Source organism: Oncorhynchus clarkii, chromosome 13 (assembly GCF_045791955.1).
Source record: "Oncorhynchus clarkii lewisi isolate Uvic-CL-2024 chromosome 13, UVic_Ocla_1.0, whole genome shotgun sequence".
Classification (NCBI taxonomy): domain Eukaryota; kingdom Metazoa; phylum Chordata; class Actinopteri; order Salmoniformes; family Salmonidae; genus Oncorhynchus; species Oncorhynchus clarkii.
The window spans coordinates 49,868,638-49,890,757 of record NC_092159.1 but is presented as its reverse complement, the minus strand read 5'-3'; the positions used below and the strand labels follow the sequence as shown (position 1 = coordinate 49,890,757).

At 40.5% G+C, this 22,120-nt stretch overlaps 1 protein-coding gene across 1 annotated transcript; it reads right to left on the bottom strand.

Moving 5' to 3' along the window:
* Positions 1-4,380: 4,380 nt before the first annotated feature.
* On the bottom strand, positions 4,381-21,670 carry LOC139364975 (ras-related C3 botulinum toxin substrate 2). The gene is made up of 6 exons (XM_071102255.1): positions 21,297-21,670; positions 13,389-13,460; positions 12,690-12,807; positions 11,901-11,963; positions 5,496-5,655; positions 4,381-5,162 (listed from the first exon to the last, which is right to left on the bottom strand). Exons 1-6 carry the CDS (start codon positions 21,329-21,331, stop codon positions 5,032-5,034), a joined length of 579 nt encoding a protein of 192 aa, XP_070958356.1. The 5' UTR covers positions 21,332-21,670; the 3' UTR covers positions 4,381-5,031.
* Between the last annotated feature and the right edge of the window lie 450 nt (positions 21,671-22,120).

The window sequence follows — 22,120 nt, the reverse complement described above, 5'->3', positions numbered from 1 at the left end:
CAGCTGATTGCTTTTCTGTCTTTAGCTCAGTGAGGCTCTGTGATACGAGGTGACGGTGGAAACTGCCTCCTTGATCCGCCTCACTGGCAGCATCGTTGAGCATGGTCCCATGGGACCGCCCTGACTTGGCACATACTGCCCTTCTTATTCTCTGAAAGCCACATGTTTATATGTCTGGTGTCTTGTTAGGACTGAGCTCTTCCTTACCATGTGTTGTAACCAGGAATAACTTTAGGCTCTAGCTACAGTCACTAGGCCCAAGTCAACAGGAATGTACTGTCTGTGGCCTGATTTCCCTCCACTATAACCTGTAATGTCTCTTCATCTAACTCCACTACAACCTGTAATGTCTCGTCATCTAACTCCACTATAACCTGTAATGTCTCTTCATCTAACTCCACTATAACCTGTAATGTCTCTTCATCTAACTCCACTATAACCTGTAATGTCTCTTCATCTAACTCCACTATAACCTGTAATGTCTCTTCATTACAGGAGAAGGTGAAAATCTTCAAAGATCCTCGGCGTACACCTCATTGACAATCTGAAATGGTCCACCCACACAGACAGTTTGGTGAAGAAGATGCAACAGCACCTCTTCAACCTCAGGAGGCTGAATAAATTTGGCTTGGCCCCTAAGACCCTCACAAACTTATACAGATGCACAATTTAGAGCATCCTGTCGGGTTGTAACACCGCCTGGTACGGCAACTGCACTACCCGCAACCGCAGGGCTCTCCAGAGGGTGGTGCCGTCTGCCCAACGCATCACCGGGGGCACACTTCCTGCCCTCCAGGACACCTACGGCACCCAATGTCACAGGAAGGCCAAAAAGATCATCAAGGACACCAACCACCCAAGCCACGTCCTGTTCACCCCGCTACCATCCAGAAGGCGAGGTCAGTACAGGTGCATCAAAGCTGGGACCGAGAGACTGACAACAGCTTCTATCTCAAGGCCATCAGACTGTTAAATAGCCATCACTAGCGGGTTACTCAACCCTGCACATTAGAGGCTGCTGCCCTATATACATACACATGGAATCACTGGCCACTTTAATAATGGAACACTAGTCACTTTAATAATGTTTACATACTGCTTTACTCATCTCATATGTATATACTGTATTCTATTCTACTGTATTTTAGTCAATGTCACTCCGACATTACTCGTCCTAATGTTAATATATTATTACTTTTAGATTTGTGTGTATTGTTGTGAATTGTTGATACTACTGCACTGTTGGAGCTAGGAACACAAGTATTTCGCTACACCCACAATATCATCTGCTTCAATGTATCTTCATCTAACTCCAGGGCTCAGTCAAACACGTCCTGATGTGGCTGAGAGCTGGAGCTGTGAACTTAGTAACAGCAGCGTTTGTACTTTGGCTTAACACCCTTTGATGTCCATGGGAGGGTGTCTGATTGAAGATTCTTTACCAGGCAGTGACACAGTGACACACATGTGGCAGATCAGAGCTGGTCTCACAAGGACCTAGAGGCTGAGCTGAGCTGTGTGTTCACAGATACAATAACAACATTTGATTTGAAACTTAATCACCATCCAAATCAGCTTATCAGACAGTGCCTGGAGCGGTTGTGGACCAGTGGTTCTACAGTGGATAAGGAGCCTGCTCCAGGTTCCCTGTTCTCAATCATCTGTTGTTGAACGCAGGCACACCAAAGTCTCAGCCAAAAAGCTAGTCTTAATGATTTACTTCATTTTTCTCAAAGCTTTAATGGACCTTGGCTCTACAGAGTGTGTGTTTGTCTACATCAGGGATCCCCAACCCTGGAGAGCTACCGTAGGTTTTCATTCCAATCCCAGTTGTAACTAACCTGATTCAGTTTATCAACCAGCTAATTTTTAGAATTATGTACGCTAGATTAGGGTTTGAGTGAAAACCAACAGGACGGTAGCGCTCCGGGAACAGGGTTGGAGAGCCCTGGTCTACATCTTTGGCTAAAAGCAACACAGTCACAGCAGGCTTTCAAGTAGTGATTCAATGACAGCTTTTATCGTTAGGACTCCACACAGAGCTCATGTTTGATTACTGAAACAACTGTTCCAGCAGCATCCAGTCACACACTGTATTGTAACCTACTGTGCTGTACCTGAGGAGAGAACAGACAAACCACCCGTACATAACATGGGTGTTTGAATAAACCCTTAACTGTATGTGTGAAAATGATGAATTGCCAGAGCCATTTCCTATTTTGTATCAAACTTTTGATTGTGAGATGCCTGTTTGCTCAGAGTCTAGTCTCCAGAAGGATGGATCAAAGGGTTCAGCAGACATGCCTGTCATGAGTCAGAGGAATAAACCTCTTCATCCTGCCGCTCTGAAACTCCTCTATTCCCCTACAGGCAACATGAGAGAGTGATGCCTGTGGTTGGAATCAATACACGAGGCTACTAGAGAAAATACAGGTTTATTTTAAGACAGAGTGGATTTCTGTGGTAGTACATGTCAGTTTCTGACACATCACAGTACTATGCTGTAGCCCTGGAGGGGAGATGATGTCTAGGTAGCTGTTGTAAAAATAGGCCCCAGTAGAACTTGTATACTGGTATACACACTCCCCTCCATATGTATTTGGACAGTTAAACATTTTTATTTGGCTCTATACTCCAGAATTTTGGATTTGAGATTAAATGTTTCATATGAGGTGAAAGTACAACGTCACCTTTTATTTGAGGGTATTCTCATATATATTCCTATCTGTTCTACCGTTTAGAAATGAAAACACTATATGTATCTAGTCTCCCCCATTAGAAAATGTCAGTAGTATTTGGAAAAATTCACTTATAGCGTATTCAAATAGTCAAAAGTTTAGTATTTGGTCCCATATTCCTTGATTTGGTCCCATACAGTATTCCTTGATTAGATGTTTCTAAATTAATCCTGATAATGCCATGATAAAGACAAATCATGAATGAATCATAAATAATGCCATTTGAATAAATAAGCATTGGGGGGGTATGATCTTTGTGCCCCATATCATTATTCACGATTAGCAGTAATCATGGTAGCATCCACATGAAACATATTGGCACAAGACATTATTCACCATTCAGTTCCAAAACATAATCAGAAACACAACCAAAACTAACCACAAAAGCCCCCAACAATTTATTTATTTTAAAAAAGTTTTTACCCCTTTTTCTCACCAATTTCATGATATCCAATTGTTAGTTACAGTCTTGTCCCATCACCGCAACTCATGTACGGAGTCATGCATCCTCCGAAACACAACCCTGCCAAGCTGCACTGCTTATTGACACACTGCTCGCTTAACCTGGAAGCCAGCCGTACCAATGTATCGGAGGAAATACCGTACAACTGGCGACCGTGTCACCATGCATGCGCCCGGCCCGCCACAGAAGTCGCTAGAGCACAATGGGACAAGGACATCCCGGCCGGCCAAACCCTGCCCTAACCCGGACGACACTGGGCCAATTGTACGCCGCCTCATGGGTCTCCCGGTCTCAGCCGGCTGCCACACAGCCCGGGTTCAAACCCGGGTCTGTAGTGACGTCTCAAGCACTGTGATGCAGTGCCTTTGAGTGCAGTGCCACTCGGGAGGCCAGCACCCAACACATTTGAAAAGTCACAAGCTTGATGTAGTCATTGTGTGCAAGGAAAATGGTACCAAATGCTAAACTTTTGACTTAAGTCCAAATACTTGTGATTTCTTCAAATGGAGGGACGAGAAAAATAAAGTGCTTTCATTTCCAAATGGCAAAACAGGTAATGTATGTATGAAAATACCCTTAAATAAAAGCTGGCATGCTGTACTTATCACTGATTATACAATTTTGTTTGACATAAACTGACCAGGTGAATCCAGATGAAAGCTATGATCCATTATTATTATCACTAGTTAAATCCACTTCAATCAGTGTAGATGAAGGGGAGGAGACAGGTTAAAGAAGGATTTTTAATCCTTGAGACAATTGAGACATGGATTGTGTATGTGTGCCATTCAGAGGGTGAATGGGCAAGACAAAAAATGTTAGTGCCTTTGAACGGGGTATGGTAGCAGGCACACCAGTTTGTGTCAAGAACTGCAACGCTTCTGTGTTTTTCACGCTCAACAGTTTCTCGTGTGTGTCAAGAATGGTCCACCACCCAAAGGACATCCAGCCAACGTGACAAAACTGTGGGAAGCATTGGAGTCAACATGGGCCAGCATCCCTGTGGAACGCTTTCGACACCTTGTAGAGTCCATGCCCCGACGAATTGAGGCTGTTCTAAGGGCAAGGGGACACACAAACACACACACACACTCATATGTTTTTTGTGTTAAATTAAATTGTAATAGAGAGAAAAGTAATACGGTACCATAGAAATATAGTAGAATGCTGTATCATGTCAAAATATGAAAAATACATTTTATAGAGGAAACAACATGAACATTTTAGAAAGTTTCTTATATTAGGATGGTGCAATACATTTCTGACTATACACACTGTATTATTTTGTCTATGTATTTTTCAGTGTCTTTCTTGTACAGTCAGGATCAGTCACTGCATTAACAAATCATATAGATGAAGTGTACAAGAAAATGAGTCAGAAACCAAAACCAAATACCAATATATGAATCTAAAACACTTATCCATGTGTACATATCCAGGATTTGTCTTGAAAATATTAAGGACATTTATATTGATGCTCCAGAAAGTCTGATGGTTGTTTTCAGACCTGAACAGTGGTCTAACATTGAGAAGAATCGTAGATCCAGCTATATGCCTCAATCCCCAACCAGTGGGAAAGGTAGGCACCATCTGTAATGGTACAATTATCTTCAACTATCTTCCATTCATTTGGGATTAAGGCATACACTATATACTGTAATTATAGATGGATATACACTACAGATGGCAAGACTCAACACTACATATGTTAACTCATCTGAACATTAGACCACTTTGTAAAAATGCCAAACTTTGTATTTAACTAAAATCAACATTTGCTGTTGTGTGATTCCTGAGCCCTTCCCTCTTGGTCTATCCACAGGTCTGAGATCAGATGAGTAGACAGGGTCGTTTCTTCACCTTGGTGGGCTGGGGGCACAGCACCGCTCGGATGGCCTCGTCAAAGACCGTCTTCAGACCCCGCTGGGTCAGGGCAGAGCATTCCAGGTACTTCACCGAGTCTACCCAGAAAACACACAAAAGATGTATGAGGGACATGAAGAGGATAGACTGTTTATCTGGCATAATGCACGGCTGGCGGGCGATGACTTGGGCGACATGAAATCTCAACAACTATGCAGTATAAGGACTAAGAGCAGAATACAAAGTGTTCCATTATACTGTACAGCTCTGTGAACAACAATCATTAAAATGACAGATAATCAATCAATCGCTGATTCAGTCATATCCAATCACAAACCCAGAGTGACCACTGTATATGTGACCACTGTATACCAATCACGGTAGATCTCTGATGCACTATCACTAATTCAGGATCCCAGAGACCTACATACCTATCTCTTTGGCTAGTGCTAAGCCTTGTGGGTAGGTGATGGGCGCTAGCTTCTTCTCCTTCAGCTTCTCAATGGTTTCCTTCTCGTCCCTCAGATCCAGCTTGGTGCCCACGAGGATGATGGGTGTGGAGGGGCAGTGGTGTCGTACCTCAGGGTACCACTAGAGGGAGCAAGCACACACACACACACAGAGTCGGTCAACATGGCCGCAGCAAAAGATACTGAATTACTTTTCACTTCCTTTTTGGTGATACAGCTCATCGTTAATTCTACCAAAGACAATCTATATTCTGACAAGATACTGGACTGGCCGCTTTAATAATGAGAATAAATGTCCGCAAAGCGGACTGCAGACAGGAGGAGGCGGGGTCAGGCGGGAACATTCTAACCAATGAGAGGGCACATACACATGTGAACAACAGGCATAACTCCAAAATAAAATATTTTTTTCAAAGTTGCAGGATTGCCACGTGTGTACACTTATATCAGAACATTTGTAACAACCTAAACATTACAAAACGTCTACTCGATCAAATAAGGCTCCCGTAGCATATTAGAATTACATTTTTTAGTTGACGAAATCCGACACTCATTATAAAAATCCTTACTTGTGGACAGATTTTGTGGACAGAATTTGGGGCAGAGTCAAGCCTCTCGCTTCGTCTCTTCCCCTCTGGTTCTACTACTGTATTATGGAGTAGCCAGTTAATGCAGAGGTTGATTCCTGGTATAGCTCCTCACACATAAAATCTAGGATACTCTGTCTATTACTATTATTACCACTGTCATTACCGTCATTATTATTACACACTATTCAAATAAAATGGCTGCTCTCTTGTTTCTATCAGTCACTCAATGAAAAAGGAAGTTCCTTCTTCCGCATAGAGTGACTGATAGAAACAAGAGAGCAGTGTATGCTTTTGCAGAATAGGAAATGAATGCTTATAAATTACGTTAGTGAGTCACCTTCGCTTATTTTAGTGTGCCTCTGTTCATTTGGAGGCCTTTCATCAGCTTCTCTGCTTAACACCTGGTTAACAGCTCTACGTCTGTTTATACGTCAGTAATTATTGGCGTCTCTAATACAATATAGGACCCATCCTGCAAGCCATCATTAGCTGTTACAGCAGAGTGGAGGGAATGTCAAGGTTGAAAATGTTTCCTTTTTATAGAGCATGAATGTATAGTAATGAGAACAGTGACAGTGAAGCACGCACATACTGTATGCACACACACACATTTCAGGTATTTCACTGAGTCTACTGAGAAAACACACACACACACACACACACACACACACACACACACACACACACACACACACACACACACACACACACACACACACACACACACACACACACACACACACACACACACACAACATTCTGTGAGAAATGCATCAAGAATTCTCAGTACCATTGCACCAAGGTTTTTCTGCCTCTCGTTTCTGTCTCTCTGTCATTGCAGGGTAGCCATTATTTTGTCATCGTCTATGGGGACAAACACCCTCTCCTCTGCACTCTTTGGCCTTCCTGCCATCAAACCTTGACTGCCACACAAAGGACTGGGGTAGATCTCACAGAGATCCTTAGGAGGATTTAGCTCCTTAGGAGGACTCATTGGAGAAGAGCAGCTTTACAATAAAAAGGCTTTCACTATTCAGGGACTAAGGGGTTACCTCTGCCCTGACCTTACAGACTCTGTGGAAGAGAGATGAAAGGATGCTTCTCTATATACCAGGACAGGTAAGTTATGTCACTTTAACAAATAAAACTTCCCAGCTTCCAACTAAGAAAGACGATGGTGCCATGAGTTAAATCATCCCTAACTTCCATTGAGGCTGACTGGATTAAATGGAAACACATTCATTTAGTGGTGTAGCAATTCTGTGTTTTTGAAAATGGCACCTTTAGTTTACTAGTATCTCTCTGAAACTGAGTGAGGGAATTAGGTTCTGCTAGGTTAAGATATGAGTTGGCCAATACAGTGTTATGATAATGGAAGACATAAACCACAACACTTGTCTTGAGAAGCTTGGAGAGAAATTCAAGCTCCAACCATTTACCCAGCGATGGCTAATTGATTATTGATCTCCTGCTGATCCAAAACGGTGATAGCAGAAGGAGGTGGACCGTGGCAATAATCAGAGATAACACGGGTCAATTGAATCTCCTTTTGACAGGCAAATACCAGAGTGACATGGGTGGGTTAGTGTGAGTAACATGCTACATGGCTGTGACTCTGGCTGTGACTCTTCCCCCACACAGTCTGAGCCTACCTTCCATGTTAAATAGATCCTAATGTCACCTGAAAGCCTGGTAATCTACTAAGGCGCCATTTGCATACATGGTCAATGTTACCATGGAGACTCATTGGGAACATGCCATGAAAAAACAGACTGAGAAAGATGGAGAGAGGAGGAAAAACAACTAAAGAGGTTTGTTCTTTAAATGTGAAAAGCGGCAAACATTTGCATAAGGGCTGGAGAAGCAAGATTGCTATTGTTTGAAGCTAATCATAAATTAAAGGGCTGAGTAAAGTCATTTGGGAAAGCGGTGCGATTCGAAACGGCACAAATTGGAATGGATTAACACTGGTCTTTTCAATAATTGCCAATATCAAGAGCATTTTTCTTTCCCCTCCTTCTTAGTTTGAGCACTTGAAATCTATGTAGTAGAATATATTACACATTAATACTTTCCAGCGACCTACTAGACCTGCCTTCAGACCACTCTGGACCATATTAGGGTTGTTTTGACAATGTCATATCAAGTAAAGCAGATTTATCAAACTTCATTGTCTTTTGACCTCCACTGCTCTTGATATAATGCTGTCCTCTCCAACACTGACCGTTCCCAAACTAATCAGATCAATTCAAATGGTTGACAGTGAAGTCAGAGGAGTCAGACACTTACCTGTCATTTTTTACATTTTATTTATTTTATTTAACCTTATTTAACTAGGAAAGTCAGTTAAGAAACAAATTCTTATTTACAATGACAGCCTACCAAAAGGCAATATGCCACCTGTGGGGACGGGGGCCTGAGATTCAAAATAAAAATAAATACAATATAAATATAGGACAAAACACACATCACAACAAGAGAGACAACACAACACTACATAAAGGGAGACCTAAGACAACAACATAGCAAGGCAGCAACACATGACAACACAGCATGTTAGCAACACAACATAACAACAACATGGTAGCAACACAAAAGGGTAGCAGCACAAAACATGGTACAAACATTATTGGGCACAGACAACAGCACAAAGGGCAAGAAGGTAGAGACAACAATACATTACACAAAGCAGCCACAACTGTCAGTAAAGAGTGTCCATGATTGAGACTTTGAATGAAGAGATTGAGATAAAACTGTCCAGTTTGAGTGTTTGTTGCAGCTCGTTCCAGTCGCTAGTTGCAGCGAACTGAAAAGAGGAGTGACCCAGGGATGTGTGTGCTTTGGGGACCTTTAACAGAATGTGAATGGCAGAACGGGTGCTGTATGTGGAGGATGATGGTTGTAGTATGTATCTCAGATAGGGGGGAGTGAGGCCTAAGAGGGTTTTATAAATAAGCATCAACCAGTGGGTCTTGCGATCAGGTACACAGAGATGACCAGTTTACAGAGGAGTATAGAGTGCAGTGATGTGTCCTATAAGGAGCATTGGTGGCAAATCTGATGGCCGAATGGTAAAGAACACCTAGCCTCTCGAGAGCACCCTGACCTGACAATCTATAAATTATGTCTCTGTAATCTAGCATGAGTAGGATGGTCATCTGAATCAGGGTTAGTATGGCAGCTGGGGTGAAAGAGGAGCGATTACGATAGAGGAAACAAAGTCTAGATTTAACTTCAGCCTGCAGCTTTCATATGTGCTGAGAGAAGGACAGTGAACCATCTAGCCATACTCCTAAGTACTTCTATGAGGCTCTAAACTCTCAGAGGTAGTAATAACACCTGTGGGAGGAGGGGCATTCTTCTTACCAAACCACATGGCCTTTGTTTCGGAGGTGTTCAGAACAAGGTTAAGGGTAGAGAAAGCTAGTTGGACACTTAGAAAGCTTTGTTGTATAGCATTTAACACAACATCCGTGGAGGGGCCATCTTAGTATAAGACTGTATCATCTGCATATAAATGGATGAGAGAGCTTCCTACTGCCTGAGCTATGTTTTGATGTAAATTGAGAAGAGCGTGGAGCCTAGGATCAAGCCTTGAGGTACTCTCTTGGTGACAGGCAGTGGCTGAGATAGCAAATTTTCTGACTTTATACACTGCACTCTTTGAGAGAGGTAGTTAGCAAACCAGGCCAAAGACCCCTCAGAGACACCAATAGTCCTTAGCCGGCCCACAAGAATGGAATGGTCTACCGTATCAAAAGCTTTGGCCATGTCAATAAAAATTGCAGCACAATATTGCTTAGAATCAAGGGCAATGGTGAAATCATTGAGGACCTTTAAGGTTGCAATGACACATCCCTAACCTGAGCAGAAACCAGATTGCATACCTGAGAGAATACTATAGACATAAAGAAAGCCAGTCAGCTGATTATTGACAAGTTTTTCCAACACTTTTGATAAACAGGGCAAAATAGAAACATGCCTATAAAGATTAGGATCAGCTTGATCTTCCCCTTTAAATAAAGGACGAACCATGGCAGCCTTCCAAGCAATGAGAACCTCCCCAGAAAGGAGAGAAAGGTTAAAAAGGCCGGAGATAGGCTTGGCGATGATAGGGGCAGCAACCTTAAAGAAGAAAGGGTCTAAACCATCTAACTCTGTCAAGTTTAAGGAGCTCCTTTAGCACCTCGGACTCAGTAACCGCCTGCAGGGAGAAACTTTGTAGCGGGGCAGGGGGAAAAGAGGGAGGAGCATCGGGGATAGTCGCATTAGAAGGGATGGGAGATGAGGAAATGTTGGATGGGCAAGGAGGCATGTCTGAGTCAAATAGGAATCCTGACTTAATGAAGTGGTGATTAAAGAGCTCAGCCATGTGATTCTTGTCAGTAGAAACCACATCATCAACATTAAGGGACATGGGCAGCTGTGAGGAGGAGGGTTTAATCTCCAGGTCTTTAACCATTTTCCAGAACTTCTTGACAAAGCCTATGGCTGAGGCAATGGTATGAGAAGAAGCAACAATAAAAGTGTTTGAAAAGGGTAACGTTTGGCAGGCTTTTTTGGTGATATTATAGCTCTTTGATGTGAATTAAACTTCTATAGTAGTGTGTCAGTTTAAAACCCATGACTTCTGGAGAGATGGAGATGGAGAGACAGGATGGGACAATTAATATCTTCTCCTTTTCATCAGAATGGCAGTAGAGCGATAGAGGGCTCAAGGACAGCTTCGTTCAGCAGTAGTTGAGAGCTGCCAAGGTGACATGTGAACTGTGTGCCCCGTGCAGTGAAAAGACACAGACCCTGACAGTTACCTTGGGGAGTAGGTAGAGGTCTCATTGTTCATTAGGGGAGTTAAGTTCACATGGGACATCCATGTTTGACTCAGTTAAAGAAGAGATGATTACTTCTCTCTGACGTAAACCTGAATGAATATGATTGAATATGATTTCTATTGATGAACAGACTATCCTATCCAAATGGAGTGAGGTTCATTGGAATCCAACGGGATGCAAGGTGCTACTTGAATAGATGTGCTGTTCTAGCCCTTGGATTTGAAATCTTTTATTTATGACTGTCTGACTGAAGCGACTAAACCCATGGCCTCTGCAACAATAGGTAGAGCTGAAAGCAGCAGAACACAAAACAACTATTGACAATAGCATTACTCAGACATAGTTCAAAATGAAAAATATGAATTGTCCATTGGACTATATCCTATTACTGTACCTTAAATGCCAGAATCTGCAATATGTTTGTTTTATTATACGGTACATTTGGATGTTCTATTGAAAGCAGGTAAACCAGAGTAGCCTATCCTTTTTAAATCGATTGATTTCTCTATGTGTTTAGACTGACTTCATTATCTTAATCTTGACAGGCATTTTATAGATTAACTGGCATTCTACTGTTTTCCTGCTCTGTCCATCAACCCCCTCTGTATTACTGACAGATGATGGCCCATCTATATTCACAGAACGGTAAGCACATCTAAATACCTCTGTGCTTTAGGAGTGATCAACAGTATTGACACGTTAATCTCTCCGTATAGTAATCTATAATGCATGCTGCATACTGCAGCTCTTGGGGATGCTGCAGCCTTTATAATGGCACTGTGTCAATCAACGCCAATCAACACCTACATTATGAGAACAAAGTCCTCCGCTATCCCAGAGGAAAACACAGGCGGCGGATCAAATAGAATATGTGTGTATTGCATGCTATATGTACCCATACACTGTAGCACAACAGCCATGAAGATCACACAGCATCCACTCACCTTGGCTCTGACGTTCTCAAACGATGCTGGGCTCACCAGAGAGAAACAGATGAGGAACACATCCTAGGGGACAAACATAGTGCCTGATCAATGGTAGTATTAAAGGTGTAGGGAGTTGTTGATGTTGTAAACAGATTAGATCTAGTGATTCATATAGTGTATATGGTCATTGGTCAGTGAAGGTGTAGGGAGTAATACATGTGGTTGTACCGAAGGGTAGAAAGGTGTATCAGAGTAGTAGAAGACGTGGGGTACGAAATTATTGACACGTTTGATAAATATGAGCGATAATGACTATATAAAATGTAGTATGCAAATACTGAACTATATTGTGTGCTCCAAACAACGTGGGAATTATATTATTTTATGCTAATACAATTGCTCAAAGAGATTTAGTTTAACTAGTAATATTATGTTTTTCTCAAAAAAGTAGCCGTCAAATGTATTGACACCCCTAAAGATTCTTATAAATAAAGTAGTCAACAGCTTACATCCTGAATGAATCGTGAATAATGATGAATGAGAAAGTTACAGAGGGTCAAAGATCATACCCCCAAGACATTACCAATAACAGGGGAGGTTAGCATGTTTTGGGGCTATGATTTTTGACCCTCTGTAACTTTCTCATTCATCATTATTTACAATTCATTCAGGATTATTCGTAATCATGGCAGCATCCATTATTAATTGGACAGTATACAGTCATTACTGCTCATCTTTATCAAGGGTGTCAATAATTCCGGACCCCACTGTATATCATTTGTAATAGAGATTCTGTATGTGTGTTACCGTCTGAGGATAGGACAGAGGTCTGAGTCTGTCATAGTCCTCCTGTCCTGCTGTATCCCACAGTCCCAGGTTCACTGGCTTACTGTCCACCATCACATTGGCTGAGTAGTTATCAAACCTGCAAGACAAATGAGTCCATTACATCTAGAACATATCACAGTGAAAAACCTTACACAGAATATACAGTATACAGTTTATTAGGTACACCACCCCGTTCACGAAAATGGATCGCTCCTACAGACAGTGAGTCACATGGTCATGGCTTGCTATATAAAGCAGGCAGACAGACATCAAGACAACTTGAATCCATGGACCCATCCTGCCTGGTGTTAACAGTACTGGTGTGGGGAATGTTTTCCTGGCACACGTTAGGTCCCTTGACACCAATTGAGCAACAATTGAACGCCATGCCCCAAAGAATTCAGGCTGTTCTGAAGGTAAAGTGGGGTCCGACCCGGTACTAGATAGTGTACCTAATAAACTGGCCACTGAGTGTATACAAACTGCATACCATAGGTGTTTGTGAAAGTAAAGTCAATATGTAGCATACCAATCCCTAGAATTATTGTGAATATAATATTGTTTCCTATTTCTGGTTATTGGTTGCATTATGTATGATGTTTGTCCATTCAGCCCACACATTTGTCACTGTATCAGCCATATCATGTCCACTGTGTCTGTCTGTGGTCCAGTACTTACACTGTGGGGATGTACTCTCCAGGGAAGGCGTTGGTTGTGTAGCTGATGAGCAGGCATGTCTTTCCCACAGCACTGAAACAGACTTTGGGCAATCAGTTGTGTGCCAACACATTCACACACATGTTTCTTGCTGCAATAGCACATTGACACACTCTCGTGCGCACGAGCACGAGCACACACACACACACACACACACACACACACACACACACACACACACACACACACACACACACACACACACACACACACACACACACACACACACACACACACACACACACACACACACACACACACACAGCCACACCTTTACTCTATAACAACCTGAGAGAACCAATAGTCATTATAGGGTAGCTGCCAGCTGTCAGAGTAACTCCCTTCTCTTACAAAAAAAAACGCATGTCAAATACTGTAGCTGTTTTCATATTGAGGTAAAATTTCACAAGTGAAACCATATTAATTTTCTATTCAGTTAGAATTGCATTTTCACGTGTGAAAAACATTGACATGAGAAAATCACATTTGGAGTTTCATATGTAAAGAAAACTTCACATGTGAAATTATCACTTTCACATGTAGAATGCAAGTTCACATTTGAAAAACAAAATGTAACGTGCCATTTCATATGTGAAAAAAATCCACATCCTCGCATCCATAGCTCCATCTATGGATTTGAAAGTGGTTGCGTTTCTCCAGCCCCATCCCTCAGCGTTTTACCGAAACTGTGGTGGGGAGGACACCTGTTAATTTTTCAATTAGGGATTGCTGCTTTAAACTCCTTAGTTTAGAATAGTAGTGTTACTACATGGTGCCATTCTCTAGTGAGTGAGTTACTTTTGTCCCATTAATATCAAGCAAAACTTCTGAAGTCAAGAACAAAATTCTTAGTATTGCAAACAAAAGTAATGATATTGAAAGCAAAACATAAATCCAAAAGTATTGATAGCAAAAAAAAATATTGCAAGGAAAAAAATGTCAAAACGAGGGAAAATGAATTGTAAATGGATTTAATTAAATTAAACAATTCTACCTATTTTTGGTTATGTTACCCTGGCCTTTGCTTTCGCTGCCTTTTTCCATTGATGGAAAAAGTACTCAAATCTCATACTTGAGTAAATGTAAAGATACCTGAATAGAAAATTACTCAAGTAAAAGTGAAAGTCACCCAGTAAAATACTACTTGAGTAAAAGTCTAAAAGTATTTGGTTTTAAATGTACTTAAGTATCAAAAGTAAATGTAGTTGCTAAAATATACTTAAGCATCAAAAGTAAAAGTATGAATCATTTAAAAAAGTACTTATATAAAGCAAACCAGATGGCACAATGTTTTTCATATTTTTCATTTATGGATAGCCAGGGACACACTTTAACGCTAAGACATAACTTAAAAACAAAGCATTTATGTTTACTGAGTCCACCAGATCAGAGGCAGTAGAGATGACCAGGGATGTTCTCTTGATAAGTGTGCGAACTGAACCGTTTTCTGTCCTGCTAAGCATTCAGAATGTAACAAGTACTTTTGGGTGTCAGGGAAAGGTATGGAGTAAAAAGTCATAATCTTCTTTAGGAATGTAGTGAAGTAAAAGTAAAAGTTGTCAAAAATATAAATAGTAAAGTAAAGTACAGATACCCCAAAACACTACTTAAGTAGTACTTTAAAGTATTTTTACTTAAGTACTATACGCCACTGCTTTTTCTAGTTGCAAGTTGTGGCACATTCATTCCAGCAGGATAGCAACCTGCAGGCAGACAGGTTTGCTGAGCAGAGTCGGTCCTGGTCCGTCCATGGATGGGAGACCAGACGTAGATGGAAGTGGTGAGAAATGTTTTCTTTTTTTTTAAGGGTTAGCTGCCTTCATATGGTAAGAACTATGTAACTAACTATGTACAATGTGCTGAATGAACAGCATGATGGGGCCTGGCTTCTTTCAAACTTGCCTACATTATGAGAAGCAGTAATCTGCTTCCTCTAGCTTCTTGTCAGTGTTCTAAAACACCTCTGACAGGCAGCAGCTAAAAACAGTCAAGGTTTTTGCAGTAAAATTCCAATAAGAAGCACGCACCTGCATGTACAGACAGGAGGGAAGGAATGCTAGTCTGAGGAGTGCTCCCAGAGTTACATTTTTAGGGCAAGGTTAGAAAGTGACACCCCGGGCTATACGTAGGCAGGCTACCATCAGCTTCTTCTACAGATTGGCTCCACCTTGAACATCATTAGGTTAGCATTCAAGGTTGGGTAGAAGAAACCTGATAGATGCCATTGAAAAGAACTGGAGAAACATTCATAGTTTATACCCTTGTGGAAGACATGATTAGTAATAACTTACTGTATATTATATTAGGTGGCAAGAAGCAGTTCTGTCCACACTAACTGAAGTCAAGAGAGAGAGAGAAAGAGAGAGGTAATGAGAGAGAGAGAGAGAGGGGTGATATGAGAGAGAGAGAGAGAGAGAGAGAGAGACAGAGGTGATATGAGAGAGACGTGATATGAGATAGAGAGAGAGAGAGAGAGAGAGAGAGAGAGAGAGAGGGGTGATATGAGAGTGAGATACAGGATAGTGTGATAGTGTCTGTTTCCCTCTCTCAGTGGTGAGTTAGTGTGTCATTGAGCGGTCTGTATCTCTGCTACCCTCTGACTCACACACACATGCTGTTGACTGTGGTCGAAGTGTAGGGGCCCCATGCTTCCTACTCTCCACCTGCTCCTCCTGCATGAGGCTCCCTCTCTTTTCTTACCCCCACACACAGATGGACAAGGGTCAGGGGTGGATGGAAGCCCTGAATCCAATGATGGCATTGTGATAACTTACTACATGAACCTGATGGAACCATGTGAAATGCTATATTCTATGATGCATCTGAAAGGTACTCCTTTTAACAGGGCAATTACTTTTCAACTCAAAGTTCTACAATGGAACAAAAGACTAAAAAGTGCCAATCATGCTACAGTAGTTAAAAGTTACAGCACATAAATGCTTTTCAATGATACTTCATGGTGGGAATCCAACATATACAGCATCTGACTTCAAAGACCAACCTAATTACCACTGTCTGGGCAGAGTTCATTTTAAATGCTCTCACTTCTCACTTAGTCAGAAGGCCTAAAACAAAAAACAACCGAGGAGGATATAGAGGTCAAAATCCCACTTACACCTAAATGCCACACTCCAGAATGAAGTTGTTGGCCTATTTGTGTCCTATTTTGTTTCTGTCACCTCTGCCTTGATGTAGCCTACAGGCATAAACATATCTATGTTCCCCACGTATACATACTGTATGACTGCATTCAAACAAGTAAGCCATCACAGTTTCAAAAGCTAGTCTCCTGATCTACAGGGGTTCTCCACATAGGGGGACCGGGATGTCAGAGTTGGCAGGAGGCAGGCCGGTGACACTGAGTGACAGTCAGGACGATAGGGGCATAGAATCTCTCATAAAGTGTACCTTTGTAAAGTATTTATCTTTGTCTGTCATTCTCTCTCTCTCTCTCTCTCTCTCTCTCTCTCTCTCTCTCTCTCTCTCTCTCTCTCTCTCTCTCTCTCTCTCTCTCTCTCTCTCTCTCTCTCTCTCTCTCTCTCTGTGAAAAGTTTGGACAACCACTCCCTCTCTCTTTCACTTCTCTCTCTTTCTCTTCTCTCTCTCCAGTTAATGTCACCTCTACCAGCTCTTACTGACACCGACCCATGGCCCGACCCATGGGCCCCCTCTCTTTCCATGTACTGTAACCAGCCACCTCACCCACTGAGCACTAACTGACACTGGACGTCCATGTACTGTAACCAGCCACCTCACCCACTGAGCACTAACTGACACTGGACGTCCATGTACTGTAACCAGCCACCTCACCCACTGAGCACTAACTGACACTGGACGTCCATGTACTGTAACCAGCCATCTCACCCACTGAGCACTAACTGACACTGGATGTCCATGTACTGTAACCAGCCACCTCACCCACTGAGCACTAACTGACACTGGACGTCCATGTACTGTAACCAGCCACCTCACCCACTGAGCACTAACTGACACTGGACGTCCATGATCGTTGAAAAGTTGCTTCATTTTGTTAGTCCGACCTGGCCTTAATTTTAACATCCACAGACGTCTGGACCGGCCTTCATTTGGCCCAAACATAGACATGCATGACTGGTTCAAAAGTTTGGACAGCACAGTACAGTACAGTACAGTACAGTAAATAATAGTTGCGTATAGTTCAGTACAGTACAGTACAGTAAATAATAGTTGCATATAGTTCAGTACAGTACAGTACAGTAAATAATAGTTGCATATAGTTCAGTACAGTACAGTACAGTAAATAATAGTTGCGTATAGTTCAGTACAGTACAGTACAGTAAATAATAGTTGCATATAGTTCAGTACAGTACAGTAAATAATAGTTGAGTATAATTCAGTACAGCACAGTACAGTAAAGAATAGTTGAGTATAGGTCAGTACAGTACAGTAAATAATAGTTGAGTATAATTCAGTACAGCACAGTAAATAATAGTTGAGTATAATTCAGTACAGTACAGTACAGTACATAATAGTTGAGTATAATTCAGTACAGTACAGTAAATAATAGTTGAGTATAATTCAGTACAGTAAATAATAGTTGAGTATAATTCAGTACAGTACAGTACATAATAGTTGAGTATAGTTCAGTACAGTACAGTACATAATAGTTGAGTATAATTCAGTACAGTACAGTACAGTAAGTAATAGTTGAGTATAGTTCAGTACAGTACAGTACATACTAGTTGAGTATAGTTCAGTACAGTACAGTACATAATAGTTGAGTATAGTTCAGTACAGTACAGTACATAATAGTTGAGTATAGTTCAGTACAGTACAGTAAATAATAGTTGAGTATAATTCAGTACAGTAAATAATAGTTGAGTATAGTTCAGTACAGTACAGTACAGTACATAATAGTTGAGTATAGTTCAGTACAGTACAGTACAGTAAATAATAGTTGAGTATAATTCAGTACAGTAAATAATAGTTGACTATAATTCAGTACAGTAAATAATAGTTGAGTATAATTCAGTACAGTACAGTACAGTACATAATAGTTGAGTATAGTTCAGTACAGTACAGTAGAGTAAATAATAGTTGCGTATAGTTCAGTACAGTACAGTACAGTAAATAATAGTTGCATATAGTTCAGTACAGTACAGTAAATAATAGTTGAGTATAATTCAGTACAGCACAGTACAGTAAAGAATAGCTGAGTATAGGTCAGTACAGTACAGTAAATAATAGTTGAGTATAGTTCAGTACAGTACAGTACAGTAAATAATAGTTGAGTATAGTTCAGTACAGTACAGTACAGTACATAATAGTTGAGTATAGTTCAGTACAGTACAGTACAGTACATAATAGTTGAGTATAGTTCAGTACAGTACAGTACAGTACATAATAGTTGAGTATAATTCAGTACAGTACAGTACAGTACATAATAGTTGAGTATAGTTCAGTACAGTACAGTACAGTACATAATAGTTGAGTATAGTTCAGTACAGTACAGTACAGTACATAATAGTTGAGTATAGTTCAGTACAGTACAGTACAGTACATAATAGTTGAGTATAGTTCAGTACAGTACAGTACAGTACATAATAGTTGAGTATAGTTCAGTACAGTACAGTACAGTACATAATAGTTGAGTATAGTTCAGTACAGTACAGTACATAATAGTTGAGTATAGTTCAGTACAGTACAGTACAGTACATAATAGTTGAGTATAGGTCAGTACAGTACAGTACAGTACATAATAGTTGAGTATAGGTCAGTACAGTACAGTACAGTACATAATAGTTGAGTATAATTCAGTACAGTACAGTACAGTACATAATAGTTGAGTATAATTCAGTACAGTACAGTACATAATAGTTGAGTATAGTTCAGTACAGTACAGTACAGTAAATAATAGTTGCGTATAGTTCAGTACAGTACAGTACAGTAAATAATAGTTGCATATAGTTCAGTACAGTACAGTAAATAATAGTTGAGTATAATTCAGTACAGCACAGTACAGTAAAGAATAGTTGAGTATAGGTCAGTACAGTACAGTAAATAATAGTTGAGTATAATTCAGTACAGCACAGTAAATAATAGTTGAGTATAATTCAGTACAGTACAGTACAGTAAATAATAGTTGAGTATAATTCAGTACAGTACAGTAAATAATAGTTGAGTATAATTCAGTACAGTAAATAATAGTTGAGTATAATTCAGTACAGTACAGTACAGTAAATAATAGTTGAGTATAATTCAGTACAGTACAGTACAGTACATAATAGTTGAGTATAGTTCAGTACAGTACAGTACATAATAGTTGAGTATAGTTCAGTACAGTACAGTACAGTAAATAATAGTTTAGTATAATTCAGTACAGTACAGTACAGTAAATAATAGTTGAGTATAATTCAGTACAGTACAGTACAGTAAATAATAGTTGAGTATAATTCAGTACAGTACAGTAAATAATAGTTGAGTATAATTCAGTACAGTAAATAATAGTTGAGTATAATTCAGTACAGTACAGTACAGTACATAATAGTTGCGTATAGTTCAGTACAGTACAGTAAATAATAGTTGAGTATAATTCAGTACAGTACAGTACAGTAAATAATAGTTGAGTAAAGGTGACTGTGTTACAGGTGGCAGCTGTGCTTTGGTTCCTTTATTAACCATGAGACTGTGCAGACAGAGTGCACCACAGACTAAAGAGGAACTTCAAAACTAAAACTGGAGGATAAAAGCAGCATAACAGAACTTCTCTTTTACAAAACGAGAAGAGGTTTAACGAACGGAGAACAGGAAAAGGCTGCATTGACCTCACTGACTGCTGTCTGTCTGTGTCTTTGTAAATGTTCTCTTTAATTGAGGCCCTCATTATCACCAACTACTCTCCATCTCCTCTCTCCTACAGACATTACACCCACGGATCCCAATCTCCAGCTAGCATCTCAGCATCCATTTGGTCATTTTCAACCTGTCACCAATCTTGCATACACTCCAAAAGGGTTCTTCGGCTGTCCCCATAGGAGAACCCTTTTGGGTTCCACGTAGAACCCTCTGTGGAAAGGGTTTTTACATCAGTAACCAAAAGGGTTATTCAAAGGGTTCTCCTATGGGACAACCGTATAACCGTTTTAGGTTCTAGATAGCACCTTTTTTTCTAAGAGTGTAGGCACTTCCTTCCTGTCTTCTGAATTCAGTGTGTTTTGCTACACTGTCTCTTCCTTATTGATTTAAGGGCTGTTGAACAATGTTAAAACTACACATGCAAATTAGGAATTTAAAGTGTTAATTGTGTGGCCTGTTTTACAGTTAGAGGTTTGCTCTACTGGGAAGTTCCTGCCTTGAGGGCCTCATTATGTTGTTGTATTGACTCTGTGATAAAGACCTATTGAGCTTCTGGACATCAAGGTTAATACTGTACACAAAAGGACTGTTACTTAAAAGTATTAGTTCTTTGTCTAGCTAATACAGATTAGAACCAGGTTAGATTGTTCTGTGGCACCTTTGACAACTTTACCCCCCTCATGTCTATCAAGCTGACAGAACACAGCTATGAGGAAGTTATGAAAATTGCAAACTGCATACAATAACCTCACCATTAAGAGTATGACAACCAAATTGAGATAAAAAGTACATACATTCCACATTACTGCAGCTCCCACGTGCAATATGAAACGAATTAATTCAGAAAAAAACTGAAATTGTCTCTTGACACAAGAATGTGTAGTACAATAAACAGAGACAAATTCATCTCCCAATTAATAGACAATTGAAAGAAGGCTAAATAGAGTTTTTCTAAATGTCCACTTTTTAACACACCCAAATCCAAGTAGCCTACCAGTTGTTGAACTGCGCGCATACATAATTTAAAGAACTTACCCATCTCCAACCACCACACACTTGATGGCTTGCATTTTCCAGGGGCTGATTTAACAACTTGTGAGTTTACACTTAGTAGGCAAGACAACAATGTAGAATCAGCTACAGTACAGGAAATACGTTTGCCTATCTTATTTTACCCACCGCCTCGACTCTCGCGTTTACTCTTGCGCAGCGCAGTTGAATGCAGCGAAGTTTATCATTGGGTCTACTGAAGCACATCTCTCATAGCAGGAAGTTGGCCTATGTGAAACTGTAATATTAATGTCCTTCAAATTTGATTAACAAAATGCTCAGTGAAGCTTTCAGAAGCTGACATTTTGTCTCACACTGACATTTGAGCATATCTAGGCTATGACTTTATTGTCCCAACGCGAACACACTTTTTTTCACCTAGGCTATGACAGTGTTATGCACTTCCGTTTTATTTTCACTAGATGGTGCCCTATATCAAGAAACTGGGCGCAGCGTTTGACAAGTAGCCTATACTCACACAAGTTATATAAACGGCGGACAACTAGCCTTTACTCACAGAAGTTCTATGTTTATTGTTGCAGAAATCTGTAAATGAACATGAAAAATATGAAAAGGCTGCTTTTAGGCCTAGCTAAGAAGTAGTCAGTGAATTATATAATTTCACCTTTGATGCCTAGGGGTGCGTTCGTAAAATGTGCTCTTGCTATCTTTTCCGATTTCAGATCACTCGTCTGAGTGTGCAGTAGTGCAGAATAACTGATGAATTTACGAACATGCATCACCCTTTGAATATGACCGGTTTCGGCAACAACAACAAAAACGTAATTAAATGGTTGCCATCAGCACAG